This window comes from Phaethon lepturus, unplaced genomic scaffold, assembly GCF_000687285.1.
Source record: "Phaethon lepturus isolate BGI_N335 unplaced genomic scaffold, ASM68728v1 scaffold14809, whole genome shotgun sequence".
Lineage (NCBI taxonomy): Eukaryota > Metazoa > Chordata > Aves > Phaethontiformes > Phaethontidae > Phaethon > Phaethon lepturus.
This window is the reverse complement of record NW_010562881.1, coordinates 538-21,916: the sequence shown is the minus strand read 5'-3', so window position 1 is coordinate 21,916 and position 21,379 is coordinate 538. Positions and strand designations below refer to the sequence as shown.

The 21,379-nt window shown below is 38.4% G+C and overlaps 1 protein-coding gene across 1 annotated transcript; it reads right to left on the bottom strand.

The window, feature by feature from the left end:
• Positions 1 to 240: 240 nt before the first annotated feature.
• On the bottom strand, positions 241 to 20,898 carry ASRGL1 (asparaginase like 1). Its single transcript, XM_010294426.1, has 6 exons — positions 20,618 to 20,898; positions 15,018 to 15,160; positions 9,837 to 9,991; positions 5,517 to 5,635; positions 3,505 to 3,615; positions 241 to 589 (listed from the first exon to the last, which is right to left on the bottom strand). The coding sequence occupies exons 1-6, from the start codon at positions 20,802 to 20,804 to the stop codon at positions 354 to 356; spliced, it is 951 nt and encodes a 316-aa protein (XP_010292728.1). The 5' UTR covers positions 20,805 to 20,898; the 3' UTR covers positions 241 to 353.
• Between the last annotated feature and the right edge of the window lie 481 nt (positions 20,899 to 21,379).

The following is a 21,379-nucleotide window of genomic DNA, read 5'->3' as shown; positions in this document are numbered from 1 at the left end:
AGTTTTTAATTAATAGGTATTCATCTCTCAAACCATCCTGGCAGCAGTCTCTGAGAATGGGCATGGAAAGGCGTTCTTCTGAAACTCACGCTCCCTTTAATGTAGGGTTAAGGTATGCTAACCAAGAAACCTACTGACCATTCTCTTTCTTATCTAGGAAAGGAGAATCTCCTGACTTCCCGAAGGTATTAATAAACACTATACATATATCCATGACCACCGAAGAGTTATGTGTGGCACTGCCTGTGAATCAATCAAAAGAGTACAGATCTTTCAGAAAGATGAAATCAACTGTCGTCCTCCAGCAAAAATTGGAGATCTTCATTCTTCCTCAGTCGATGTTTTTTTCATTCTCAGAAACCCTCACTTGCATCTGAAAGTGCTTCATCAACAGATTTTGTATGCCTCTCCCCAGCATAGATCCCATAATGCAGCTGGTCATCTTTGACAGTGGCCCAGGACATCTGCTTGGTGGAGAACCTTGCTGCCCACTCTCCTGAATTGCTAACAACAATGACACCCCCCAGCCCTCCAACTCGTGTCTTCATGTAGTCTAAGGCAGTGTCAGCAGCCATCTCTGGTGACATTCCTGAGAAGAAAAACAAGATAACTTCATGGTATGTCTTGAAATAAGTTTTAAAATTCCCTTTAAGGTTCACCCCTCCCCACGAAGCCAGCCAAATCCAATTTCTCTTCCAACTAAATTGGCACGAAATTTCCGTTGTAGGAAAAGAACTGTTTATAGGAAGGCTCTGGGCAGTTGCAAATAACTGCTAAGGTATGGTGCTGCTATGGTATGGTGCTGCTACAACAACAGGATTTAAATAGCTTCAGATTGTAATTCAGTTTCAGTGTTTGATACAGACTAACTCATCAACTTTATGTTCAAGAGACAGCACTTCTTACGCCACTCTTTGAAGGGAAAAATGCCAGTCTGCAAGCTCTCCATCAAAGGTTTATCACAAGCTAGATCTAAAGCATTTGCAATTTGAAAAAAAACACATTAAAACAATAAAAAATTTCAGTCATCATCTATTTTCCAAGTCCCCTGGCCGCAATGGAACTCAAAGCACGTACTTCACATTGTCATAATTTCTCAAAAGCAGGCATTGTTGTTACTCTTCCTGAAACTTCTGAAAGTATCTGAAATGGCCTCAAGTTGCGCCAGGGGAGTTTAGATTGGATATTAGGAAAAACTTCTTTACTGAAAGAGTGGTCAAGCTGGCTGAATAGGCTGCCCAGAGAAGTGGTAGAGTCACCATCACTGGAGGTGTCCAAAAAACGTGTAGACGTGGCACTTCGGGACATGGTTTAGTGGGGTGATGGTGTTGGGTTGACAGTTGGACTTCACGATCTTAGAGGTCTTTTCCAACCTTAATGATTCTATGATTTATCAGGCAAGATGAGGACTCAATGTACTAGACAGCAGAGAAGGGACAAGCAAAGCAACTTTATCTTTTCATTACACTTAATTCATATTAACAGGAAAATTTTTTAAATAAATCAAAGTTAATGTGTACATCATACACACAGGCCTGTAATAGCTGCAGAGTATTTGTTCACAAGTTTGAATATATATTCAGGAATGCAGTTGGCTCGGCCTAATTCTTCTAAGATATATACCATCAGTAATGTTATGCAGCTTAGGCTGCAGAACAAAAACTGACCTTCATGCCTTCCCTGCAAATTTTGAGTTAAAACCAAACAAAACCGGCAGAGTCAGAATTATTTACAGCACTGGTGACTGACAGGATAAAGCTCCTTTCTCTGACGTTATGGGTGACACTGTGACTATTCAAGTCAGTGGCACTGACTTCAAAGGGTCAGTATTTCACTCTTTGATTTTTCATCAAGACAACAGCTGCCACTGTAAGACAGAGATTCCAACAGCTGTTAAGGCTGGCAAAGCAACTCACTCCTGAAACATGAAAGTAAATTTTGCAGCATTGGTCCAAAAGAAGATATTTACTATGTGAATTACTGAATAGCTGAACAGAATTATGAAGGAGCTCTACGGTTTTTCTTAAATATGCAACTTCAGTTGACTGTTCAAGGACTCAAAAAGTTATAGTAACTTGAGAGTTTGTTTTCAGCACCTTCATGGAAACATGGCGGGGGGGGTGGGAGCGGAAGTCTACTGCTAACATATTTTCCTGGCAGCTGAGTTGTACTTCTGGGCAGGATGAATGAAGGTAGAGCAAGCACGGGCAGGGTGAATAAGTACAAACCAATTAAACATGCACACACATGGGCTCGTTTTCTTTTTTCTTTTTCTAAAAAGATTTTTAATTTGAGCCTCATTTGCCTTTCATACTGATTTATCACAAGATAACCAGATAACTGCTATCAATGCATAGGTTTTGCAATGCAGTTAACTTCAGGCCAGAGAAGAAACTGGTTTACACAGTTTAGACTGAATAGAGCTTAGGTGGCCATTCACAAATTGCATGGCTAGGTGCATAATACAGAGAGTAAGGGGAGATCATAATGTGTACAGAGCTTTGGGAAATAACCTGTAGCTTGTATTTTATCCTGAAACTATCACATGAGCCAAGAGATTTGCAGAGAAATGCACCCATTATATGCAAACAGCTCTATAAAGCATAAAAAAAATATTCTCAGCTGTTACTTTTATCTCTAGTTATCGCTTCTCCAATGAAAATGTAAATTGAAAGTTTTCCAACTATTTCCAGTTCAACTGATCTGAAAGCAAGTTACACTGTACTGCTCAAAAGCTATGGCTCTCTAAAAATAGTGGTGATATCTATATTAATGGTTCTTCAACTGCATGCAATACAAGTATGTTGTCTGTCTATGTTTACAGGCTGTAATATAATCAAGGGTTTAGATGACAGACTAACTCATGAAGGTAAAGTTCCCAAGGGTCACCCACAGTCAGATTATATTACAGTCACGTAAGACATACTGTGTCAGCTGTTTACCACATACCCACCCAGTCAGTTTAGCACATTTTCCAAAACAAAATGAAAATTTAAATCACAGTTAAAATGTCTTAAAAGCATTGCTGTTGCTATAATCAGAGTTGTTAAAATAAAGACCATTACAGTTTATTAGAAAGGTGATATTCTATGCTTTCTTATTTCAGTTCTGATTATCTATCTCTAGCCCTCCCCTACTGCTTCCTTAAAAATATCTTGGTTTCACTCATTTTCCATTTCTTTGTTCATAAAATTTTAGTTTAAAATTGAAAAAAAAAAGAGAACTTCAGTTAAACAAAGTAGACAATAATGTCTTTCAATGTACATTGATCTAAAGCATGATTAAACATCAAGCAGCATAAATATTTCTGTCCACATAAGGCTATTTTAGCTTTATTAATACTTCAGCGCTTTCTTTTGTTTTTAAAGACAGGTGACCCATCCACGCCGCTGGGAGCAACTCTTCTGACAACTGTTCTAGGATGATAGCACATAAACTGAAACCCATCATTAGGCAATGTTTCCTATCCTCATTATTTCAGCTTACAGGAAGTTTGGAATATACCTTGCTCCATGTGATAGAGGATCAGTCGGGCTAAGACCACTTTCATAATGCTCTCCCCATGTCCTGTGGTTGATGTGGCACCAGAACGGTTATCAGCATACCCTCCACTTCCTTTTCAGAGGGGGGAAAAAAAAAAGGTGGCAATATTCTGTAATACAATTTACAAGCTCTGCATTGTTTAAAAAGTACTGAACATTTCTTCCTAAAGGTCCGGCAGTTCTGTGCATTTCTGGGAGCAAAATGTCATTAACTAACTTCTTTCTCATTTCTGCCTCAGTTTGAAAAGTAAAATATATGATCAACAACAGCTGGATGAAATCAGTTGCCAAGTTATGAGAGCTAGAAGACTAGTGATCTGCTTGTGGCACGAGAAGCAGGAGCAGGCCAACACTCCATAGGGACAGGCAAAAATATTTTCCAGAACAGCAAGGGATGGTATATTTGGGATCAGCAAGGTAGCCATGGCTAGGTCACACAACATTATCAACTGAGAAGATACGAAGGAAAATCTTGTGGGGACATTTGTGAATTGACCAAAGTTTGAAGGGATCTTACCTGCAAGAGCAAAAGCAGGTAAGAGATTTTAAGCGCCTGCGCTCTAGTGAAGCATCACAAAGCACCCTGAAGAATCTTGCAAGTCCTCACCACAAGCAGTGTTTCTTCTGTTGAACTCCTACCCTCCCACCCCTTTTGCTTCCCTCCCATCCTTGTTTTGCTGGCACATTCCACACCCTGTTCTCCACCAAGCTTCTGCTTGCTCAACACTGATGTTTGTAGCACATCTCCTAAGAAAAATATTTCCCAGGAGCTGGGGAGGAGCATACTACAGCATTACAAAAAAGGCACTGGGGGAAAGAGGCATAGAAAAGCAATGAAAGTTTCTTCCCTTCTGTACTGTTTTTATCAGATCAGACCCTCTCAACAGACCCCAATTTACACGTGGAAGAACACTGCCACAATCAGTCTGTCAAAGCCCCCTTTCAAAAGGTTCTAACATTTAAAAGGACAGCTAGCATTTCTGTATCCAATCCTACAGATGTCTAGTAAGAGCAAAAGTTGCAAGCAATACCCTCCACAGTGCCCAGTTTCACTTGTCCTTCACAGATGTGTTCCATACTATAGGAGCCCTGAATATGATCTATTGAAGAGAAGGGTATTTACAGTCAGAACGCCAGATGAAAATCACAGTCAAAATGCAGACTGTGATTGGTATCAAAATATTAGCAACTTTGGGTGTGAGAAAAAGTTAGTATTAGTTCTGTAACAATCATGTACTGCCAACAGCAATCCTATTTGAGTTTGGAACACATTTTACTAAAAATAATTATTTTCCAAGTCCCAACTGTATGGTAGAACCCTAAAGCAATCAAATGGCAAGTCTGTCCCATGAGAGGAAGAAGTCTGAGGAAAGGATTTCAAGTGTCTCTTTATACTTGGATAAGAGATCTCTTAAAATATTTCCTCTGTTCCACACTGCATCTATTAGCTCTAAGGCAGTCTTATCAGGGCTCTCTAAGAACAGGAATTTACTCAAAGTTGCCAGTCATTTTACAATTCTGGCTCAATGATACAATGAACACTAATTACAACTACACCTACTTCTTTAAGTATCAAGAAAGCAGGGCCTTAGTATGGAGCAGGCTACATTTTTGACTTAGCTGTAAGCATGCATGTACAAAAGGAGAGCTTTATTAGAATGAACAGAAAGGAAACACAGGAAAAAAAAAAGTTAGCATTCAAGAAAGGACAGAAAAAACAAATTCTAATCCCCATGTTCCAGACACAAAAGCATTGGATGATTGTGATAGCACCACGCTTCTACCCCTAATGCCTACTTGCAATCTCCATGTTGTGTTAAGGAGTTCTGATACATTTGAATGTTAGACCTCCATTTCAGATGTACTGATATTTATGTTTCATTTCACTAATAAATGGAGAATGTGTGTGATACTTTTTTTTTTTTAAATGAGATACCTTCAAAAAAACAAGAGGCAAGACCCCACATCTCATACCTATGCATGCTGTGTCACCAACACGGCCAATCAGTTTATTGGAGAGTCCACCAGTGGATGTTGCACAAGCTACATTTCCTTCACTGTCTGTAGCAACAGCACCGACTGTTCCAAGGTCTCTGCCAAGAAAAACAGTTCACAAAATTAGGCAGAATTAAAGCATACCTGCCAAAGCATGTTTCATTTATTTTCTAGGTAGCTTTAAAAAAGATTACCACAAAAAAATTAACTGTTCATCATAAAGCTATTTTCTACCATGCTTCTCATTACAAAAATAATGAGCAATATGCAACAATTCCCACAACTTTTTATTTAATAGAATAGAAAACACTCTTGTTTTTTTTTTTAATCTCCCCCATGACTCGTTTACCTTCATAGCATGGAAACTTTGATTTGGGGAGGAAAAAGCCCACAAAACAAAAACAGGGCAGAAGTATTTCTACCCATCATAGTTCTGGAGTAGTTTGTTGGCTGTGAGACCTGACACGCAACTTCCCCCTAAGCAGCAACTCAGAGACACAAGAATTGTCTCCACTGTCTCAATGGAAGATTAACCAGAATTATTAATGACAATGCACATAAACAAGTGAATACAGAAAAGGAGAGTAATGTTATGAATCATTTCCTTCCGTCCTTCCGGTTCCTCCTCTTTCCTCCTCCTTATTCCCCTAAATGTTTGAATGCCACACAAAAAAAAAAAAAAGGTTATTTTTGTGCCTTTCAACTAGTATTGTTCACAACACATCATTAATACATATTTTCATCTTTGTATTTTGTAGCTAAGCAATCTTGAGGGTTAAGTCAGTTGGCAAGTAGAATCTGTTGAAACCGCACATCAGCTTAAAAATCTTCATGCGAAGAAAACAGAAGTCTCAACTACTCCTCGTTTCTTCAGCACAGGAAAGTCAGATATAATAGGCTGCTGAACACATACATGTGTACTCATACTCGGAGAAAAAAGGCTATTGTAACTTACTGTAACAGTTGCTGCACTGAGAAGCAAGACAGTATTGAGAAGCAACAGTTTAAGCATACACACATTCCAATCTTAGCAATTCATGTAGCAACATAAACCAGTTTATATAAAAAAAAAAAATCTAAATTCCTCCACACAGGATAAGAATTTGTACCACTCCTTCATGGAACTGCCCAACAGGTGGCTTGAACAGGAATACCTTTGGAAGTTGCCTGCACACTGGTGAGGGTCTCTCTGTAACCACCTAAAATCTGAGCTAATTAAGTCAGACAGAGCCTTTGTGTACCATGAAACCCACAGTCCCAACTTCCAGTTCCCTCCTTATGTAAAATAGCATACGTAAAAATATCATACTGTCAGTCCCTAAACTTCATTCACAGCAATTCAAAGTCGACTGATGAATCACAGGCTCTGACATTATGTGGAGACAGACCTCATCTCAAACTGGTATGATGGTGCAGATGGGCTTCCCACCCATCCATCTGTTACAAATGATTTTCTGAAAAGAATATTGGTAAATTCAGCACTCCCTTGCACACCCATGTGGCACACTTCAACCAACTAAAGTTAGACGCTCTGGAGAAATTAAGGAAGGTGCATACAGATGTACATTTTCCTAGGTATGTATTTACCTTAAGCAACTCTGAGAATAATGAGAATACACAGATCACATATGCAGCAGCTCTCTGTTCAGGTACAAGAGCTCAATCATTGATAAATAACAAAGTGAATGTATCCGACATAACCTTATCTGCGGTAGAACAAACAGACAACTGCACTCTATTTCTTACTGTCCCTTTAAACTTTTTTATTGCTTCAGTGTCACATGTTTTCTTTGTTCATCTTCAGAACAAAGGCAAAGAAGATATAAACAACCTGGTGCACAGCTAGTTGACTCAGAAACATTACCAAGGCAGGCAAAACTGTCCAAGCAGAGATTCCATATTAGAATAATCTATCATTAGTTAGTGATAGTAGTAAGAATCTCAACAAGTACCTGTAGTATACCAGAAGATGCTATTAGTAGTAATGATTTTTTTCAATCAAGAATTATTCCTATATACGGCACATACTGTGATACAGAATGGATGACCGGGATTTGTTCATTCCCTTTTGTCTAAATCTTTCATTCTCCAGTACCCATGAAGTTATGTGTACTTTTCCATTCCCATTCAACTAATAAAGCATCTGCTATTTTATCTCCTAGTACTGCATCAGATGTAGGGTTTTCTGTCAAATGCTGTCAGGGTCCCTTTAGTTAATACCTCTTTGAGTTACTCTTGCGCTGTGTTTCACAGAGGGACTAGTAGCCCGTCTACTACTTTATACCCAGACTCAACCCCCTTTCTGTGGGGTTCTCAGGCAATCTCTAGCAATTCGTGGCAAAGGTATGGTCAGAATCTTTGAGTGAGAGACTGAAAATAAGACAAACCACATCTTATTCTCAGCAAAATGTGTACAAGATGCCATGTTGTATGTGCAATGGTATCATAGGCTTTTAACATAAATGAATGCAGGCTTCAAACCAGCAGAAGAGAAAGGTCTCTCTTCTGGAGACACCAAACTCTGCTTGGAAAGCTGTTAACCCTCAAGGTTTCCATCATTAATAGGACCAGAGGCCTGGAAGTAAAGTACACAGCAACCTTCAAATTCCCAGTATGATCTGGTATTATGTTACCTCTGACTAGCACTATTTCACCTTCTGCCTGTTTGCCTCAGGCAAGTTTCTGCATAATCACTGTGGACATAACACAGAAAAAGAACATTCCACATGCCATGCAGGAACAAATGGGCTTCCATTAAAAAAAGGACCTGTTTTCAACTTTGTGAATTAATGCTGATGGTTTGGGCACTGGTTGTCACAAAAAGAACGGTGTGGCTAAGACAACAAAAAGTCTTGAGCCCTTCAGAAATGCACAACCCTTCTATTATCATATATTTCAGAACAAGACAATGCTGAAATTGAAGATGCCTAACAGTGTTATAAGAAAAAAAAAAAATTAAGCAGTTATAAAGAATGAATGGAGACTCAGATGTCCTGCCATTCCAACTTACATATTCAGGAGACCAAGTGGCAGTAGGGACTACGTCATCCTCAAAATGCTTTGTAATTAATTATATCACACAGTCCTTGAATAGATCATGGATCAAAAGAAAACTTCTGTTGGATACAAGATGAACTATGACTGAGACCTTATGGTCAAGGAACAACTTCACTTCGTTTACAAGGCCATTATTTACCCTTGCCTCATGAATTTCTTTTTCCTTCTAGCAATTTACTGAAAGTAACATATAGCTTGTAGTTTATAGCCTCATTTCATGGATTTCTGTGAAGAAAGTTTCTCCTTTTCTCCACAGAAGAAATTTTCTCCTTTTGATCTTCAGCTCTGCTTCTCTCATTACTACTGTTTCACAGAACAGGTGAACAACATGTAATATTGTGTTTATGTAATGTAATACAGTGTCTGCCTATGCCACAACCATTGATGTACAAAGGGAAGCTCAAAACAATTTCGTATTTATGTTGACCGCACAGGCATAAAGAACATTTTTGACACCTGACAGTTTTCCTTCCTCTCCTGTCCACCTTACCTTCCTCTCTACTTTATATGAGATTTCCTTATTTTTCAAGTGAGTTTTGCTTTACTATTGTGCAATACCATCTAGTAGCACCTCTTTTCACACCCACCACTAAACTGAACTTCTTGGTCAAGTTTTTCATTCCTATCTACAACAAGCAACAGCCATAATCAGCACTTAGGAGTTACTGGTCAAAATCTTATGTCATTTAACTACCTAATCCAGTCTAAAGGCAAATCTGATCATCTACTTAACCAAGATCAGCTTTAATAATTTTTTTTTCATGGACTTGTTTTAAAATGTGGACTGTGGATTTTTTTAAAGTCACACGGCCTCTTTGGAAAAGAACTATGCACAGTGATGCCTGCTGCTTGTTAAAGCTGCTCTATGCACTTCCATAACTGGTGATTTTAAGAGCGATAACAAGTTCTAACTTTGTCCTCCACTAATGCCACAAAACCTATGCTATGTCAAAGTGACCCACAATCTTCTTAAGCATCAACAAATTTGTTAAAGTTTGTTCCAGACACTTACACTTGAGCAAATTCATTGAAAGCTTAATTTTTCATCACTTCCACTGAGGACATACTGTGAAGACTGTCAAACCATGTAACACTCAGAACTGAAGTATTCTCAAGTCTGAATACAGGCCTTCAAGCTTTGGGGTTTTTTTGTTTGGTTGGGGTTTTTTGTTTGTTTTAAACTGATAGCACAAATTAAATTACCTGAATTTAAGAAGAAAAAATATTATACAAAAATCCTACTTCTGAAACTCTTCAGGGTTGGAATCTGGCTCAAGGTTCTTCTTCCATCTCTCCTGGGATCTCTCAGTTATGAGTTTCTCCCCTGGAGTCTCAGGAATACCCATGGCCTGAGCAAACAGGTGTGCACCACGGTCAGTCAGCAGCATGTGCTTCGTCTGCAGAAGACAGACAAGAGATACCTTAACAATTCTTGTTTTATATTGTACTGAGCAGTTTTGTATAATTACTCATTATTTTTAGAAGTATCCACACAAAGAAAATTCCAAATTTTATTTTTGAACTTTTTAGATTTCTATACCTATATGCTCTTCCATTAGCTAAAAAAAATTTCAGCTTGCTGAAACACAGATACAATCTTTCATCATTAGTAGAAAAGAATTGCATTTATCTATTTAATAGTTATTATAATGGGAAAAGAAAAACTGGTAAATTTGCTCTTTTGCATGCAACTTCTTTGTGTTGTTTCCAGTCAATCACCAAATCATTACTTAACTAACTGTTTTGTCCAGTTAACTAAGAGATCTAGAAGGAATTTACTCTGAAGGAAAGAATGGTAAATAAATTCCTGTTCTGCTTGAAGGTATTACATCCCATAAGAGTAAAATAACCCAATAATGTAAATATCATACACTAAAATGTTTCTTAGTATCAGCTGAACCATTTTATTTTAAATAGTTCCTTCAACTAGCTGCTACTCTTAGACCCAGATTTTCAAATTTAAGAACAGAATATTTTTCTCACAGGTTTGACAAAAAAATTTTGCTCTAACAACATTTGCAGAAATTCTACTTTGATTCCTTCATTTAGCGAAGCACTTAGACCAGATTTTAAGTCAACAACCTTAGTTAATTCCATACTTCAAACTCTGTACAGCTTGGTTAATTCCTATTTTAAAGAAACTTGCCAGATAAATTTGTTTCATGAATCCTTATACTTTAATAGGAGCTCTAAAATCTGATTTTTTTTTAATTAAATCTGTGTCCAAAAATAAGCACCAACTTCTTGGACCACTACATGGCTGCTAATTGCTCATCAGAGTCCCAGGCAATTTTTGGAGGCGTGGTGGTCTGTCTATATAGTATGGAGTCATTTCAGAGCACAGCAGCTAACTTCAAGCAAGATTTTATGTTCATGTAGCAGCACAGCCCAAAGGTACCAAAAGGCAGAGGTCCAAAAAGTAGAACCACATGCTACTGGACGCAGCAGGCCTGCAGAGCCAAGCAGGAGACCACAGTGGCACATAGCCTGCTCTCAGCCCGAAGCGAGGATGACAGAAGTTGGTTATTTCTGTGTCATGCCGCATTCTCTTGGACACGTAGAGTCTCAAAACCTCAGACTTTAAGATGATGCAAACCATCAGCTTCTGTTGATTTCTAAAGCAATGACAAGCAATCGCTACCATGACCAACCCATAGCCCTGCATTGTTTTGAAGGATTCAAGCAGATCCTCTTCCCAAGCCACAGACAGTAAGCTCTCCTTCAGCCTATTACAGACTCTGCACTAACCCCTTCAGCTGCTTACACAAGCAGGAAGCAACTACGCTCTGGAAACATTCCTGAATCATCATTCAGACATGTGGTGGCCCTGACATCAAACATCTTTGAGAATTTAAATGTCCTTCCACTGTCAAATTAAGTCCTGAGTTCATAAGAGTATTCCTTTAGGGAACAAGAGTACAGGTTACAAGGAAGAAGTCCTCTATACATGTGAAAGAGTGGACAGTAGGCTTACATTCTGAGTGATGTTACCCGACAGTAAAAGACCTACCTATTTCTAACAAAGCTGAATTGTTCTTCCCACCTGAAAGGGAACTTCTTTGGGCAACACTGCCCCCCTCTGCCACTGCCACTTAACCGCCAGAAACACACGATCCAGTAACTGAAACGGTTTTGGTTTTTAGTTGGGGTTTTTTTGGTTTTATTTTTAGGGAAGAGATTGAACTTTTGGCTTTATCTGTATCAGAAGGCTGTCCCCTCCATCACTTGCTTTCTCCAGCAATTAAGACTCTATATCATCCTTTAAATAAGTTAACAAAATTAAAGTTTTATTGTAAAAAATGGAAGTTATATCTTAAAACTTTTTCAAAGGGTTCCCTCCCATATGATTCTGATAACATACCCACCTTCCTGAGCTGCACAAACAAGAAATACTTGTGTACAGAGAAATAAGCTTCTATGATAGGTTTTGGTTTGTTTTTTTGCAGTCCTCACCAAAGAGAAGGTATCTTCAGAAGAATTTGATTTGTTTTTCTCTTCAATATATCTTGTCAATCAAAAGAGCTGGCAGAATATTGCCAAACAACCCAAAAGCATATTTTTCTGTCTCCTCCTTCTTCTACAGTTTCAAGAATATGTTTGCTAACTTTCTTAAGTGCCTAATTTTTCTGGGACACATTTATACAAAGTAATCCAAAAGTATAAACAAAATAAATAAAGGGTTCCAGAGATCTTACTAACAAACAACAAATGCTGGCAAGTTTAGTTAATTTCATGGGAAGCACAGAAGAGAAAATCCCCCAAAGTTCTGCAGCTGGCTGCACTGTTCTTCATTTAACAATCCTGGCAGTGTGTAGAGAACAGGAAAATTTTGCACCTTTGCTCTGAGAAGTCTATGTTCTAAGCTGAATTCTCCTTTGTCTAATGTAAAGGGGTGTAGGGGAAAACATATACACAATTCGCATATACCAATGAATCAGTGCTCTGATGTTCATGAGATGGCCATCTAATGAAGTGCTGGAGATGAGGGGGATTATATGCACCACTGGAAAAAAAAAGGCATTCCAATGTATCATTCTATTTTTGTTCACTACAAAAAGGAATAATTCAACAGGAATTTAACTGCTTTCTCAAGGATTTGTTGAACTAATTAGTTAACATACTAAAAGCCTTCCATCTCTAGAGGCTGCTGTGTTCAACGGCATAGCAAATCACGAACAGAAATTATTCTGGTGCCCTCCTTTCTTCTATCCCATGAATATGGACAAGTTTGAGCCCAGTGAGAATGAGACAGCACACAGGATAAATGTCCGCAACAACGATCTAGAAGAGCTACTCTGGCCACCAGATGGAGCCCATATTGTTCTGTAATAGGAATGGAAATACAGAAAATTACAAGCAGGTGGGGAGGGTTGGGTTTTTTTTTTATTTTGGGGAGCTGCATGTTTCAAAATTTCTTAAGGTAGTGAGGCATCTCAAAACCACTGGGAAATAAGCATCCTAATGTGCTTAGGACCCCAGGAAAACTACAGCCTTATTACCCATGGGTCACAGAGTTAAAAATATTTTTAATTATCCACAGTAAAACAAAACAAAATACACTCTGAAAATTACTGTGAAATAGCCTGTGTTTGTGTCCCAAAATTCTTGTCCAGGATGAACAGAAAAGAAACATCAGTTGGTATTCCCATTTACAATGTCTGATGGAGAAGCAGCAGAAACTCACCTCAAGATATATCAAGCAACATTTACATTTGACCTTTGTCATCTACACAGAATTTTTTTTCAGCTAGGCAAAGAGTAATACACTTTACCACAAAATTTCATGGGTTTAGGGCTACACCGTTATACTTGGTCCTGTACAGTTGGATTTTATGATTTCCTTTCAAATTTAGCCTCAACATTTTTGAACACCAGAAGCACCACATAATGATGAGAAAGACCTTATAATAGACAAGACAGACAATGGAGAATTTTTGTTTTGTTTTTTAAAAAATACTTTGGAAAGTTATGTTCTCAAAAATCAACAATATTGTTTTGACTTTATTCTTGGTGACTTAAAAGGATTTTGTCAGGGAGAAGACAAACAAAAAAACCAGTGATTCTGGAAGATGAACTGAAGAATGAGCATTAAAAGAAATTATCTACAGAAAAGAAATAATAAAATATTACTTTCCCCCCAACATGCTAGAAGACATCTCTCCCCCAACCCTCCACCTGCATTCTCAAATTTTGGAAAATTTGGTCTCGTGAAGCTGTCTACCAGCTATACTTATTTATTTGTTCTAACTAAATGACAGAATAAATCCCGTATGAAGGATCAAAAAGCTTATTCATCACAAGTTTTAACACTGTTTTCTAGTAGACATACATTTCACTAAAGTATTTAAATACTTTAATATGTATAAATATATTATAATAAATACTTAAAATTATATTAAATACTTTCATGAAAAGTTCTGATTTTAAAAGCAGAACTATCCTCCAATTAAGGGCAAAAATAATTCCTGTCTTCTTTGGACACTCTTGAGGACAAATTACATTTCAGTCATCTTTATAGATCACCAGCAGAGGTTTTGTTTCCTCAAAAGTCACTTCAAAAGGTTAAAGAAACATAAACCCTCTTTGTTTTTGCAAAAATGAACCCTTTTCAACAATGGGGCAGCTGCACTAGCAGGATGAAAAATTTAAACTCCAAATACAGTGCAAACCTTTTGATAACCGTCACAGTCTAGTAATGGTAAAACAGATGCAGGTATCACACAAAGGACCTACTCCATCCTGAACCATACCAGTTGCACCATTTCTGAAAAACAAGAGAAGTCTGCTGTGGCAGACATTAGAAGGATCTCTTAGTAAGGTGGGATTGATTTTACACAGAAGGTCAAGTAATAATCATTTTGCTGCCCTGATTAAGTCTGATTCTCTTGGAAAACCTGTCACCATCACATAATGCTAATGTTGGAAGACCACGACTTTGCACTAAGGCTATCATCTAATGAGGCCACAATGGACAAGGCCACCTAGAACAACATAAGGCTGTGCTACATGGCCAAACACGACATTGCAGAGTCAACAGTATGTTATACAACTTTAATCTTGCAAGATCAAGCAGAAGACTCCGTGACAGCATAAAAACTCTTCAAAAAGCACCCCCTAAAAATTTTCAACACCAGCTGTGGAGCTACAAAATATTGCCATGTATAGGCCAATTTATCCTCATCTTCCAACTGCATGGCAGAACTTACGTTTCCTTAGAATGCTATTTTTAATAAACACCATTCAAAAACCCTTAAAATAAAAGTTCTTCATGGTTCTGACCATAGTTTCCAAACACTACCATCTATTTCTCCTTTCTTTCCTGCTTTAAAGCACTACACAAACATCATCATTGAGGTGTATCAATATACTGGATGAAGTTCTAAGGGGAAAACAACTTCATATTCAAGTACATATTCAGCATACCTTCTCCATGACAAGTCGAGCAAGTTTGATTGGGTTTGCTATACATTTAACTGCAGATACTGCTCCAGAGTCTAAATTTTTTCCATCCATGATAATGGCATCCATTTCTACTTCACCTTTTTCATTTAGAACAGATCCAAAGCCTAAAGACCAAAAAAAAAAAAAAAAAAATCAGGGAGGAAAGAAAAAGAGGAAAGTCATTAAGAGTTAACCATCAGGTGATTCAATTATTATATCTCATCAAGCAAACCTTCCCAGTTTGTTGTCTGACTTATTGAAAGTATCTCCTGAATACAAACAAAACAGCAGAAACACTGCTGAGTATAACCACAAAATCCAACCATTAACAGAATTCTCACAGGATACAACATCTACTTTAAAAGTGAGTTTTATTTTTATAAGATGAAAAACACACTTCCGATCCCATCCAAAGTGATATACTAGGTATGGAAGTTAAAGTTACAAACAATCATGAACAGAATTCTTTATCCCCCATATCACTTCAAGTGCACATACAACTATTTTACCTTTCCAGTTCTTACAATAGTGTAGTGTTCAATCCTATCAACAGATTAACGTCACATAGCATTCCAAGAAACTGCCAAATTGATGGAGCAGAATAAAGGTGTCAACTCACTAGTGTAACAAAAGCTTGAAATAACCAGTTCTTCACTACCAAATGAAAGCAGTTGATGAAGGAATTGAAAAACAAAAAAATCAAGTAATAAAATGTTGGGTAGTTATTTTCTTCTATAATTATCGGTGTTATCACTAACCTAATTGAAAACTAATGAGATACAAGATGAGACAATGCAAATAGTTTTTTTTTTTTTTTTAACAACGCCAATAACTGTATCACAGGGGAATAATTGGTTGTAAGTCATCAATTCCACAAGCCTTGCTGGTAAGGATGGAGAAAACTAAATTTAAAGAGAAGTAAAAAAAACCAAAACAAAACATGGCAGACTTACAGAGTAGCTCAGGTAGAACGACTTGAACATTGTACAGAGTTTTTTTTAAACCAGGTTTTTTTTTATTTCTGTTAAACCAACATTAAAGCAGGTCAGAAACCACTGTTAATACCTGTTGACATAAGACTTCTATACCAATGTACTTCAGACCTGAAATACATGAAGTTAAATCCCCTGTTAAGGAGGCAACAAAATCCTGTAATCGCCTCCCTGTAACGTCCAAAACTTCCCCTGCCACACACAATATGCCCCCAAAGAGTTATTTTTTTGCCCACTCCTGATTGCATAAGCTATTCCAGAGTTCAGTCCTGCATCACTCACAACATGCTAATTTCTAGACTACACTGATCTGTGGAAAGCTTATAAGTAACTTCCTTGTGCCACTCGCGTTAACATCATTCTTCCAGCTTCTCCTTTATGCTGGTATAAGGAGAAAGTCTTCTTTGTTTTCTTAGATAAGCCCTGCCATACTCTTTTGGCTTTCTTTGACAAGGCAGTATCGCTAGCCCATGATGACGGAACTCCCACTAGAACTAGAGTAACCCCTTCTCAAGTGTCAGTGACCAGAACCATGGTTCAGGGGAAGCTCTATCAGCCTCCTTCATCACTGCATTAATTATATCCTATGTCTACTGGACACGTCTCACGTGGTACATTTTAGAATTTTCTAAAATTTCCTGAGCAGAAAACAGTTCTGGACAGTTCCTGCAGTCAAAGGCAGTGTCCTACAAAAGCCTCCTTTTACGGTCAGTGGAGACAGGTGCCATCTAAGAATAATTCATTCCACTTGCCTTAGAAAGCTGTACAACCATCCTTTCCCATTCCACTAACCACCGTACACAATGCCAAAGTTGGGTACTTCAGGTTATATGAGGTAGGATGAATCCTTCTTCCTGTGGTTACAGACTGCCTTTTCACCTGCCTTCCAGCACGAAGGGAACTACCACGATGGGTAGGGACTACCTGCCTCTGAGGCCATGGTATCCATTGGCAGCAGCACTGAAAAAAAGTTTGGCTCACTTGTGAAGCAAAGGGCAGGGAAAAAAAAACAGAGAGACAACAGAAGACAGGAAGTCTAAGGGGACACAAATAACGAACATGTCTGACATTAGCCAAATCACAGCAGGGGTACTGAGAAGAATACTCCAATTCCTTCTATCTACAGACAGATCTGTCCCCTTGTCTTGCAAAGGCTGAGGAGGAAAGAGTATGCAAGGATCACTATAATGACAGTTCTTATATTCTGAGTATTCACATCAAGCTAGTTAATACTACTAGTCAAAGATCATGTGAAGGAAGCATAACCAAGGCCACTTCCCATCACAAGCAGAATTTGATGACTTCATTATGCTGCACAAGTCACTAAAATGGCAGTTTTAGACAATGGTATAGCTTCTGAGCCCTTCCACCAAGCCCACATCAAGATGCATATACACAGCATGGCTAAATCTTATTGTTCAAAAAACGACATGACTTGATTGTTATGCACATTCTTCCCAATATTTAGTGTTGTCTCCTAGCAATGTCTGTGTTTTCCTAGAACATATCACAGTAAAACTGATTTTTTGTTTACAAAGATAAATACCACACCGTGAGTTTTAAACAGCCACTCCAATCAGGGCCCTCTTCACATAGCTTTCAGCTCATTTTTTGCCAGCTACTGAGAGCAGCTGTATCTAATGAGTGTTAATACAATTAGAAGTATCTGTAAGTGATTAGCAGAGTACTTTCTACTTAGATCAGCATAGTCAAACTTGAACAAGGGCTTAAGGCCCAAGTCCCGTCTAAGCAAATTTTGCTAAAAATTGCTCATTTAATATACTACAAACAAGGTATAAATATTGCTAGAATAAATTTAAGTAAACACCCTTAGACAAAAAATAATTCAGCATATATTTCAGTAAGGATAAATGTGACCTCGGACCATGAAAAAGTGTGTCACAAACACGTATTGCACTTTGTACATTAAGCAAAATGTTAAGTTATGACTGTATACCAGCCATTGGATACGGTAGAGTCTAAGACCCTATCCTCAAACAATACGATCATTTTGAGGAGCATGCACTCTTCACAGGTGTCAGTTCAATGACAGCACACTATGAGAGAGCATAGCTCAGAAAAAGCAGTATTAGGGACAAGATCCCACATAAAGGTTAAAAGAAAGCTTGTATGCAAAATACAGAATATTTTTAGTTATGGTATCTATTTATATTGGACAAGCATCTAAATGCTTCAGACTACTGTATACAAGCTAAATAAGTAAGCCTAAACAGATCATTATAAAGTAAGCTTTCATCACCAAGAGTCATGCTGCGCTAAAATATTTCCCATCTAAATAATTTTGCTTTACAGAACCATCAGAAGTAGTGTACAAGAATCCAAGAAAGTATGCAATCGTTTATGTGGAATGAATAAGAAAGAGATGTAAACAATCTTTAAACTGAAATTTATATGGAAGTTGCTTCCACATTAACATTTGACTCCCAATGTCAGGCAAACATCACTGCAGAGATGCTTCTCAAGAATTGGAATTTTTTTCCTGCCCTGAACAAGCTGGCATTTTTAAAATAGCAAACCTAAATTCTCTCACCAGAGAGATATTTTGAGCCATAATCCAGAAGCATAAAGAGAGCCAAAGGCCAAATAGATAGTGATTTCCAGCGGTGTTCCTCAGGGTTCAGTTCTAGGGCCAGTCCTGTTCCATATATTTACCACCAATCTGGATGCAGGAGTTGAATGCACCATTAGCAAGTGTGCTGACGATACCAAACTGGGAGGTGCTGTTGACTCCTGAGCAACAAGTTGCCTTGCAGAGGTATCTGGATAATGAACAACGGGATGAAATTTAACAATTCCAAATGCTGGATTCTTCACCTAGGATGGAGTAACGCTGGGCACAAGTATTAACTGGGAGAGGAATGGATGGAAAGCAGCCCTGCAGAGAGGGATTTGGGGGTGCCAGTCGGCAGCAGGCTCAATCGGAGTCAGCCTTGCAGGCAAAAGGGCAAACTGCATCTGGGGTGCATCAAACACAGCGTAACTAGCCAGTCAAAAGAGGTGATTTATCCTGCTGTATTCAGCGTTGGCGCGGCCCCAGCTTGAGTACTGTGTGCAGTACAATTTAAGAAGGATGTGAAGGTCCTCGAATGCATCCAGAGGAGGGCAGCAAAGCTGGTGAAAGGGCTGAAAGGGCTGTCCTGTGAGGAGCAGATAAGGACTTTGGGCTTGCCTAGTTTGGAGAAAAGGAGGCTGAGGGGTGACCTCATTGCTCTCTACAGCTTCCTGAGGAGGGGAAATGGAGAGGGAGAAGCTGAGATCTTCTCCCGGGTATCCACTGATAGGACACCTGGGAATGGTTCAAAGCTGCATCACGGGAGGTTCAGACTTGACGTTAGGAAGCATTTCTTTACCAAGAGGGTGGTGAAACACTGGACCAGGCTTCCTAGAGAGGTGGTTGATGCCCCAAGCCTGTCAGTGTTTAAGAGGCATTTGGACAATACCCTTAATAAAATGCTTTAACTTTTGGTCAGGCAGTAGGACTAGTTGATCATTGTAGATCCCTTCCAACTGAAATACTCTATTCTATTCTATTCTGGTGATTTACTCACTGGCTAGTGACTGATTTCACACAACATGTAAATAAAACTAGAAGTTAAATGGGAGAATGCTACTCTGGTGTTAATTATATAATAGCACACACCACACCTCTAAGTCTACTTCTTGATTTCAGCTTGAATCCTCTAAACACCAAGGCGTTCAACCCAAGTCAGTAACAAAACACTGAAAGTTTTATATTAATTAAGAGCTCTCCCAAATTCTCAATTACAAGGTGAGGAGGAACAAGAAAATCTCTGCAAACAAAGTGTGCACATGATTAATAGCTATGTTATCTAAAACACTGAACACTGACAGGTACACTTTCTTTCCATGTCCATCCTGACATACCTTGGTGGGAGTGGGGAAATATTTTCACCGAAATTCATCAAAATAATAAATTTGAGGTCTTACAAAGAGGAGAAAAGTATTCAACTATTAACATTAATTAACATTTATCATTAGGAAACCCAGTTATGAACCCTTACTGTATAAATGCATGACTCATATGCCATTACTGCATTATTTCTGTAATATTATTTAAAAAAGCACTAATTGCAAGCGTTAATTAAGAGAAAAACACTTAAAATCCCCAAGAACAGTATTCTTCTGGCAATAGGTAAAGGTCCAGCGTTAAGGCTTAAACATTGCTACAAGCTATATTCAACTGCCTTAAACATGAACATTAACTAAACAGATCCTCCATTACGAAGCCCACGTCTTAAAACTGAATACACAGCACAGTAACAGGAAAAGATTTACAGAAAAGTAATACGGTACCACATGAATGAAATGGCAGGTACAAACCGCTGAAAAACGAGAAAAGAGTAACTCATCTGCTTAAGTGTACTCCCGAGAAACTACAGTACGTACCATGTTATTTTATTATACAGAGAAATAAACTATTTTGTGACACCAGTATCTACTCCACTGCAATAATTCAAAGAAAACGCAAGCCAGCATTTTCAGAAGCATCAGGGCAAAGCACTTGAAATACACAACAATTCTAAACCCATTTACTTCTTGAAAAATTACCTGCATTAAAATGAGGATCATCTTCCATTGATCGCACTGCCTCCTCAACTGCATCTAAGGCACTGCCTCCCTGTTTCAGGATACCATAACCTCGCAGCGCAGCTCTGACAACACCATCACGACTTCCATTTTCTCGTTCTTTAAAGATCCGGCCAGCTCCACCATGCACCACAATGACAGGCTTCATCCTGCCAAATTCCTCCCAAGGCTTTCAGCTCTGCACACAGGTTACTTGTAATCAGCCTACTTTGGAAAGAGGAGTCTTTAGCATGTGCTCTCTTCTACAAGGAGAGAGCCCTGTACATTAGTCAACAGATATGGTCAGTTTGACTGCAACCATTTTACCTTTCAGGAAGCTGAATATGAATACTCATGCAAAGAAACTCTGAATTCAAGTCTGCATTGGAGGAGGCCTCAGGCAACTTGGTACAACTTTAAGGTCAGCCCTGCTTTGAAAGCCCCTTCCAGCCTAAGCTATTCTATGATTTTATGATTTAGCATGAACAGTATCTGGTGATATTACAAATTGCACAGAAAAAAAAGCCATCTGACAGACTCTTGATGCCATGAACTGCTAGTCATGTTAGGCAGGTTTAAAAATTGTTTAAAAATGATAATATAACCAGTGATAAAGAAAACTGACTGACCTGACCTAACAGCCTAACCAACTCTACCACCTGGATTTCAAACCTCTGACCTCTTGCAAAACTTCGTACTTTGCACAGCAAAACAAGGCGTTCAACAGTTTGTTGTTACTGCTCA

What these genes read in the sequence shown, in the direction of transcription:
- ASRGL1 (XM_010294426.1), bottom strand. Translation starts at nt 20,804, where the DNA reads ATGAAGCCTGTCATTGTGGTGCATGGTGGAGCTGGCCGGATCTTTAAA. An exon ending in CTCGACTTGTCATGGAGAAG is followed by an intron (nt 9,992 to 15,017) that starts GTATGCTGAATA and finishes TGTCTTCTGCAG; the next exon opens with ACGAAGCACATGCTGCTGAC. An exon ending in CCTCTATCACATGGAGCAAG is followed by an intron (nt 590 to 3,504) that starts GTATATTCCAAA and finishes TTTTCTTCTCAG; the next exon opens with GAATGTCACCAGAGATGGCT.